The sequence below is a fragment of the Lithobates pipiens genome, unplaced genomic scaffold, assembly GCF_037356315.1.
Source record: "Lithobates pipiens isolate NorthernLeopardFrog02 unplaced genomic scaffold, aLitPip1_a1.2 Scaffold_132, whole genome shotgun sequence".
In the NCBI taxonomy this organism is placed as follows: domain Eukaryota; kingdom Metazoa; phylum Chordata; class Amphibia; order Anura; family Ranidae; genus Lithobates; species Lithobates pipiens.
Genome location: NW_027507721.1, coordinates 129,947 through 139,523, shown reverse-complemented (window position 1 = coordinate 139,523; position 9,577 = coordinate 129,947). Strand labels below are relative to the sequence as shown.

General features: G+C 45.2%; 1 protein-coding gene across 1 annotated transcript in view; it reads right to left on the bottom strand.

Annotated features, from left to right (window-relative positions):
* Nucleotides 1-207: 207 nt before the first annotated feature.
* Nucleotides 208-9,577, bottom strand: part of LOC143981287 (sodium/glucose cotransporter 2-like) — a gene marked incomplete at its 3' end in the record, with an annotated part of 47,923 nt that continues 38,553 nt past the window's right edge. Inside the window, 2 exon segments of the mRNA XM_077479085.1 lie at nt 208-343; nt 2,156-2,364. Of these exon segments, the coding sequence (XP_077335211.1) occupies nt 208-343; nt 2,156-2,364 (345 nt within the window).

Sequence of the window (9,577 nt, the reverse complement as noted above, 5' to 3'; positions counted from 1 at the left end):
ATAGGACAGGGGCATTGGGGGATGGGAACTGGGAGGACTGGGATGTATAGGACAGGGGCATTGGGGGATGGGAACTGGGAGGACTGGGATGTATAGGACAGGGGCATTGGGGGATGGGAACTGGGAGGACTGGGATGTATAGGACAGGGGCATTGGGGGATGGGAACTGGGAGGACTGGGATGTATAGGACACTGAAGCACTCTTACTGGTGTAGAGGACTCTGCTAATCATTCCGGGCATTACCATCAGGAACATTGGCAGGATCTTCAGATAACCGCACAGAACGCACCCCAACTTAACGTGCTTGAGAGAGCGAGCGGCCAGACACCGCTGAACGATGACCTGGAGGTTGGAGAGACGGGATCATTATGACATCATCAGACTCATTATGACATCATCAGACTCATTATGACATCATCAGACAACATAGAGCTGGGCTCTTCTCTGGCTGGGATGGTCTCCTCTCACCGGAAGGCTACAGAAGGAGGAGTATACGGTCTGCACTTAGTAATCAGCTCTCAGTAACAGGCCAGGACTGACACGCCCCTCTCCAGTATAGACACACCCACTTTGTTCCTCTGTAAAGTCTATAGGAGCACAGCCTGTGATGGGGGTGGGGCTATTACTCTTCCTGGAGCACCGGAGAGGGAGGACCAGAGAGGAAACGGTATTTGCAGCATTTTGGAGTAAAGATGGCCGCACACTGGTAGAATTTCACTCAAAACTATTTATATTAAAATCATTTGATTTTTGATTGGTCCGTCGGGTGGAATCGATATTCGTTTTTGAACGATGAGAACATTTTCTAACAGTGAATATGATTTCTGTTCAGGAAGTTTCTTTCCAAAATCAAATGTTGAGAGAAAATGAAATATCAAAGGACAATTGTCCAGTTATTGAATTCACAAAGAATTTTGGTACAAATCTCTACCTGTCTATAGCGGCTTCCGTCACAAATCACCATGTGAAGTGCAGAACTATAAAGAGATGGATGGGGGGGGGAGGGGGGAGGGTAATCAGCCAAAAGGCCGACCTTCCATCCTCTGTGACTGCGTCCATACATGCTTTTTGGTCTGGTGTCTGGGAGAGGCGTGAGAGGTCTATGAGAAGGACCAGAAGCTCAGTATTGGGTGGAGGACAGGATGGTGGAGACAATCTCTCTACAGAGGACACCAGAAGGGGCCACATTATCGGTTATCTGGTGTCTGGGAGAGGTGGATGAGAAGGACCAGAAGCTCAGTATTAGGAGGAGAGGATGGTAAAGAAAAACCCGGCACAGAGGAGACCAGAAGGGGTCACATTATCGGTTATCTGGTGTCTGGGAGAGGTGGATGAGAAGGACCAGAAGCTCAGTATTAGGAGGAGAGGATGGTAAAGAAAAACCCGGTACAGAGGAGACCAGAAGGGGTCACGTTATGGGTTATATTGTGTCCGGGAGAACAAGGTCTATGAGAAGGACCAGAAGCACAGCTATGGGAGAAAATCCCTGTAGAGAGGACACCAGAAGGGGTCACATTATCAGTTGTCTGGGAGAGGTCTATGAGAAGGACCAGAAGCTCAGTATTGGGTGGAGGACAGGATGGTGGAGACAATCTCTCTACAGAGGACACCAGAAGGGGTCACATTATCAGTTATCTGGAGTCTGGGATAGTTTTATGGGGTCTATAAAAAGAATTAGAAGCACAGTAATGGGTGGAGGAGAGGATGGTGAAGATCCCGGTACAGAGGATACCAGAAGGGATCACGTTATGGGTTATATTGTGTCAGGGAGAAGTGTACGAGGTCTATGAGAAGGACCAGAAGCACAGCTATGGGTGAAAATTCCTGTACAGAAGACATCAAAAGGGGTTACATCCGTTATCTGGGAGAGGTGTATGAGGTCCGTGAGAAGAACCAGAAGCACAGTAATGGGTGGAGGACAAGATGGTGGAGAAGATCGGATCCAGGTACAAAGGGCACCAGAAGGGATCACATTACAGGTTATCTGGCGTCTCATGGACTTCACTGGAGGTCAGTACAGTGATCAGAAGCCTCATTCCATGATGGGTCCAGCAGTCTAGGCCTTCAGGCTGGGTTGTTTGTTTTTGCATTGAGGTTACACTAGTGATGATAGTTGGGGGCAGATCACAGGTAGGTGTACAAAATGGGAATTACCTGGTCGCTGCACCAATACCAGGTGGCCACAATGGACAGTCCCACGATCACAGCTGGCCAAGGTAGATCCCCATCTTTGGCATCCCGCAGCAAGTGCAGAGCATCTGAGCGCGGAGATGCGCAAGCGAATGAGATGTTGCCCAGGTTGCTGGGTGTAGCATTCATGTACTTCTCCATCAGGGCATTGTAGCCTCCCACCTCACTAAAAGCTGAAGGACACAAGAAGAAGCTTAATTCCATCACAGCCGGAAAACCACTCTAGAGAAAAGTACAAAACTGGATATAAAAGTGACGTGAATCTATAACATCGGTGCTTACTGTGTGGGGGGCGCCTTCACTGGCAGCTGCTGGGGAGAGAATATGCCTCCAGGTCTGAGGGGAATGTCTAATCTTTATACAGATATGCTCATTACATACTCATCCCCTGCTTCTACTTTTCAGCAATAACAATGGACACCACGCTTACTGCTCCTCCTAACAACAGAAGCTGGAGTCGGCCAACCTAGAGATCCACGTGTGGCTCGTGTCTGATGGATTCCCCTTCTAAAGGGAGCAACTAAGAATAATATAAAGGATTCACCAAGAAGAAGGAGAACTGAGAATAATATGGAGGATGCCCCAATGAGAGGAAACAACTAAAGCCCCATAAACACTATCAGATTTTCTGCTGGGTTTTTCCTTCAGGTTTATCAAAACCATGTAGTGAAGGGCCGACCTGATTGCATACAAACTCAAACTCCTGAAGTGTGACCTCATATTATATGGTTTTGGTAAATCTGAAGTAAAAACTGATAGTGTGTATGGGGCTTTAGAAGAATATGGAGGACTCCTCATTCAGAGGGAAGAACTAAGAATAATATGGAGGATCCCCAATGAGGGGGAAGAACTAAGAATAATATGGAGGATCCCCAATGAGAGGGAAGAACTAAGAATAATATGGAGGATCCCCAATGAGAGGGCAGAACTAAGAATAATATGGAGGATCCCCAAAGAGAGGGAAGAACTAAGAATAATATGGAGGATCCCCAATGAGGGGGAACAACTGAGAATAATATGGAGGATCCCCAAAGAGAGGGAAGAACTAAGAATAATATGGAGGATCCCCAAAGAGAGGGAAGAACTAAGAATAATATGGAGGATCCCCAAGGAGAGGGAAGAACTAAGAATAATATGGAGGATCCCCAAGGAGAGGGAAGAACTAAGAATAATATGGAGGATCCCCAAAGAGAGGGCAGAACTAAGAATAATATGGAGGATTCCCCAATGAGAGGGAAGAACTAAGAATAATATGGAGGATCCCCAATGAGAGGGAAGAACTAAGAATAATATGGAGGATCCCCAAGGAGAGGGAAGAACTAAGAATAATATGGAGGATCCCCAATGAGGGGGAACAACTGAGAATAATATGGAGGATTCCCCAATGAGAGGGCAGAACTAAGAATAATATGGAGGATCCCCAATGAGGGGGAACAACTGAGAATAATATGGAGGATTCCCCAATGAGAGGGAAGAACTAAGAATAATATGGAGGATCCCCAAGGAGAGGGAAGAACTAAGAATAATATGGAGGATCCCCAATGAGGGGGAACAACTGAGAATAATATGGAGGATTCCCCAATGAGAGGGCAGAACTAAGAATAATATGGAGGATCCCCAATGAGGGGGAACAACTGAGAATAATATGGAGGATCCCCAAAGAGAGGGAAGAACTAAGAATAATATGGAGGATCCCCAAGGAGAGGGAAGAACTAAGAATAATATGGAGGATCCCCAATGAGGGGGAACAACTGAGAATAATATGGAGGATTCCCCAATGAGAGGGCAGAACTAAGAATAATATGGAGGATCCCCAATGAGGGGGAACAACTGAGAATAATAAGGAGGATTCTCCAATGAGAAGGAAGAACTGAGAATAATATGGAGGATTTCCCAATGAGAGGGCAGAACTAAGAATAATATGGAGGATCCCCAATGAGGGGGAACAACTGAGAATAATATGGAGGATCCCCAATGAGGGGGAACAACTGAGAATAATATGGAGGATCCCCAAAGAGAGGGAAGAACTAAGAATAATATGGAGGATCCCCAAGGAGAGGGAAGAACTAAGAATAATATGGAGGACTCCCCAAGGAGAGGGGAGAACTAAGAATAATATGGAGGATCCCCAACGAGAGGGAAGAACTAAGAATAATATGGAGTATCCCCAAGGAGAGGGAACAACTGAGAATAATATGGAGGATCCCCAAGGAGAGGGAACAACTGAGAATAATATGGAGGATCCCCAAGGAGAGGGAACAAATAAGAATAATATGGAGGATCCCCAATGAGGGGGAAGAACTAAGAATAATATGGAGGATCCCCAAGGAGAGGGAAGAACTAAGAATAATATGGAGGATCCCCAAAGAGAGGGAAGAACTAAGAATAATATGGAGGACTCCCCAAGGAGAGGGAAGAACTAAGAAAAATATGGAGGACTCCCCAAGGAGAGGGAAGAACTAAGAATAATATGGAGGACTCCCCAAGGAAAGGGAAGAACTAAGAAAAATATGGAGGACTCCCCAAGGAGAGGGAAGAACTAAGAATAATATGGAGGATCCCCAAAGAGAGGGAAGAACTAAGAATAATATGGAGGATCCCCAAGGAGAGGGAACAAATAAGAATAATATGGAGGATCCCCAAGGAGAGGGAAGAACTGAGAATAATATGGAGGACTCCCCAAAGAAAGGGAAGAACTAAGAATAATATGGAGGATCCCCAAGGAGAGGGAAGAACTGAGAATAATATGGAGGACTCCCCAATGAGAGGGAACAAATAAGAATAATATGGAGGACTCCCCAAAGAGAGGGAAGAACTAAGAATAATATGGAGGATCCCCAACGAGAGGGAAGAACTAAGAATAATATGGAGGATCCCCAAGGAGAGGGAACAACTAAGAATAATATGGAGGATCCCCAAGGAGAGGGAAGAACTAAGAATAATATGGAGGACTCCCCAACGAGAGGGAAGAACTAAGAATAATATGGAGGATCCCCAAGGAGAGGGAACAACTAAGAATAATATGGAGGATCCCCAAGGAGAGGGAAGAACTGAGAATAATATGGAGGATCCCCAAGGAGAGGGAAGAACTGAGAATAATATGGAGGATCCCCAACGAGAGGGAAGAACTAAGAATAATATGGAGGACTCCCCAACGAGAGGGAAGAACTAAGAATAATATGGAGGATCCCCAAGGAGAGGGAAGAACTAAGAATAATATGGAGGACTCCCCAATGAGAGGGAACAAATAAGAATAATATGAAGGACTCCCCAAAGAGAGGGAAGAACTAAGAATAATATGGAGGATCCCCAAGGAGAGGGAAGAACTAAGAATAATATGGAGGACTCCCCAAGGAGAGGGAAGAACTGAGAATAATATGAAGGATCCCCAAGGAGAGGGAAGAACTAAGAATAATATGGAGGACTCCCCAATGAGAGGGAACAACTAGGAATAATATGGAGGACTCCCCAAGGAGAGGGAAGAACTAAGAATAATATGGAGGACTCCCCAATGAGAGGGAACAAATAAGAATAATATGAAGGACTCCCCAAAGAGAGGGAAGAACTAAGAATAATATGGAGGATCCCCAAGGAGAGGGAAGAACTAAGAATAATATGGAGGACTCCCCAAGGAGAGGGAAGAACTGAGAATAATATGAAGGATCCCCAAGGAGAGGGAAGAACTAAGAATAATATGGAGGACTCCCCAATGAGAGGGAACAACTAGGAATAATATGGAGGACTCCCCAAGGAGAGGGAAGAACTAAGAATAATATGGAGGACTCCCCAACGAGAGGGAAGAACTAAGAATAATATGGAGGATCCCCAATGAGAGGGAAGAACTAAGAATAATATGGAGGATCCCCAAGGAGAGGGAACAACTAAGAATAATATGGAGGATCCCCAAGGAGAGGGAACAACTAAGAATAATATGGAGGATCCCCAAAGAGAGGGAAGAACTGAGAATAATATGGAGGATCCCCAAAGAGAGGGAAGAACTAAGAATAATATGGAGGATCCCCAAGGAGAGGGAACAAATAAGAATAATATGGAGGACTCCCCAAAGAAAGGGAAGAACTAAGAATAATATGGAGGACTCCCCAAGGAGAGGGAAGAACTGAGAATAATATGGAGGACTCCCCAAAGAAAGGGAAGAACTAAGAATAATATGGAGGACTCCCCAAGGAGAGGGAAGAACTGAGAATAATATGGAGGACTCCCCAAAGAAAGGGAAGAACTAAGAATAATATGGAGGACTCCCCAAGGAGAGGGAAGAACTGAGAATAATATGGAGGACTCCCCAAAGAAAGGGAAGAACTAAGAATAATATGGAGGACTCCCCAATGAGAGGGAACAAATAAGAATAATATGGAGGACTCCCCAAAGAGAGGGAAGAACTAAGAATAATATGGAGGATCCCCAACGAGAGGGAAGAACTAAGAATAATATGGAGGACTCCCCAAGGAGAGGGAAGAACTAAGAATAATATGGAGGACTCCCCAATGAGAGGGAACAAATAAGAATAATATGGAGGACTCCCCAATGAGAGGGAACAAATAAGAATAATATGGAGGACTCCCCAATGAGAGGGAACAAATAAGAATAATATGGAGGACTCCCCAAAGAGAGGGAACAAATAAGAATAATATGGAGGACTCCCCAATGAGAGGGAACAAATAAGAATAATATGGAGGACTCCCCAAAGAGAGGGAAGAACTAAGAATAATATGGAGGATCCCCAACGAGAGGGAAGAACTAAGAATAATATGGAGGACTCCCCAAGGAGAGGGAAGAACTGAGAATAATATGGAGGATCCCCAAGGAGAGGGAAGAACTAAGAATAATATGGAGGACTCCCCAATGAGAGGGAACAACTAGGAATAATATGGAGGACTCCCCAAGGAGAGGGAAGAACTAAGAATAATATGGAGGATCCCCAAGCAGAGTGAACAACTGAGAATAATATGGAGGATCCCCAAGGAGAGGGAAGAACTAAGAACAATATGGAGGATCCCCAATGAGGGGGAAGAACTAAGAATAATATGGAGGATCCCCAAGGAGAGGGAAGAACTAAGAATAATATGGAGGATCCCCAAGGAGAGGGAACAAATAAGAATAATATGGAGGGGAGGGGGAGGTACGATGCTACACATTTTCTGGTCCTGTTGAAGGATAACACCATACTGGAGGGAAGTACGGAACATTATCCAAAAATTCACAGATTACAAAATACCGAGGATCCAGCTTTCTTCCTATTACACGTTACGACCATTCCACCAAAAATAAGAAATCTATCCTACGAGAGCTACGACACCTGGTAAATGCAGCTAAAGCCTGCATCCCCCTTAAGTGGAAAAACACATCACCCCCTACTATCGGCTCCATAAAGTAGAAGAGATGAGTAAGGTGGAAGATCTCACAGCACAGAACAAACAAGAAACATACACGGAGTTCTGAAATATGTTTATCCTCTCTGAAGAAGGTTTGACCCTCCATAACTCATGATTGTCGAGATTGGACGATATGATCGGATACCCGATAACCAACTATCCATTGTTCATCCAGGGCTCCCTCCCCCGCTTTTGTTCACTTCTTTTTCCCACGTTTATTCGCAATTAACCTTTCTCTACTGATTTCTATCTCATTGTTTATTATTCAGAGTATTATATATGTTCTGACTTAACAACTGAACCACTTCTCTATCACTGCAATGTATCTGTAATATTATTGGGTACATATGGTCACTGCGATAACCTGGACTCGCCTTTTGTGGTTGAAATAACATTTTTGAAAAAAAAAGATAAAATGGAGGACTCCCCAATGAGGGGGAACAACTAGGAATAATATGGAGGACTCCCCAATGAGGGGGAACAACTAAGAATAACATGGAGGACTCCCCAATGAGGGGGAACAACTAGGAATAATATGGAGGACTCCCCAATGAGGGGGAACAACTAGGAATAATATGGAGGACTCCCCAATGAGGGGGAACAACTAAGAATAACATGGAGGACTCCCCAATGAGGGGGAACAACTAGGAATAACATGGAGGACTCCCCAATGAGGGGGAACAACTAGGAATAATATGGAGGACTCCCCAATGAGGGGGAACAACTAAGAATAACATGGAGGACTCCCCAATGAGGGGGAACAACTAGGAATAACATGGAGGACTCCCCAATGAGGGGGAACAACTAAGAATAACATGGAGGACTCCCCAATGAGGGGGAACAACTAGGAATAATATGGAGGACTCCCCAATGAGGGGGAACAACTAAGAATAACATGGAGGACTCCCCAATGAGGGGGAACAACTAGGAATAATATGGAGGACTCCACCAATGAGGGGGAACAACTAGGAATAATATGGAGGACTCCCCAATGAGGGGGAACAACTAAGAATAACATGGAGGACTCCCCAATGAGGGGGAACAACTAGGAATAACATGGAGGACTCCCCAATGAGGGGGAACAACTAGGAATAATATGGAGGACTCCCCAATGAGGGGGAACAACTAAGAATAACATGGAGGACTCCCCAATGAGGGGGAACAACTAGGAATAACATGGAGGACTCCCCAATGAGGGGGAACAACTAAGAATAACATGGAGGACTCCCCAATGAGGGGGAACAACTAGGAATAATATGGAGGACTCCCCAATGAGGGGGAACAACTAAGAATAACATGGAGGACTCCCCAATGAGTGGGAACAACTAAGAATAACATGGAGGACTCCCCAATGAGGGGGAACAACTAGGAATAATATGGAGGACTCCCCAATGAGGGGGAACAACTAAGAATAACATGGAGGACTCCCCAATGAGGGGGAACAACTAAGAATAACATGGAGGACTCCCCAATGAGGGGGAACAACTAGGAATAATATGGAGGACTCCCCAATGAGGGGGAACAACTAAGAATAACATGGAGGACTCCCCAATGAGGGGGAACAACTAGGAATAACATGGAGGACTCCCCAATGAGGGGGAACAACTAAGAATAACATGGAGGACTCCCCAATGAGGGGGAACAACTAGGAATAACATGGAGGACTCCCCAATGAGGAGGAACAACTAGGAATAACATGGAGGACTCCCCAATGAGGGGGAACAACTAGGAATAACATGGAGGACTCCCCAATGAGGGGTAACAACTAGGAATAATATGGAGGACTCCCCAATGAGGGGAACAACTAGGAATAATATGGAGGACTCCCCAATGAGGGGGAACAACTAGGAATAACATGGAGGACTCCCCAATGAGGGGGAACAACTAGGAATAATATGGAGGACTCCCCAATGAGGGGGAACAACTAAGAATAACATGGAGGACTCCCCAATGAGGGGGAACAACTAAGAATAATATGGAGGACTCCCCAATGAGG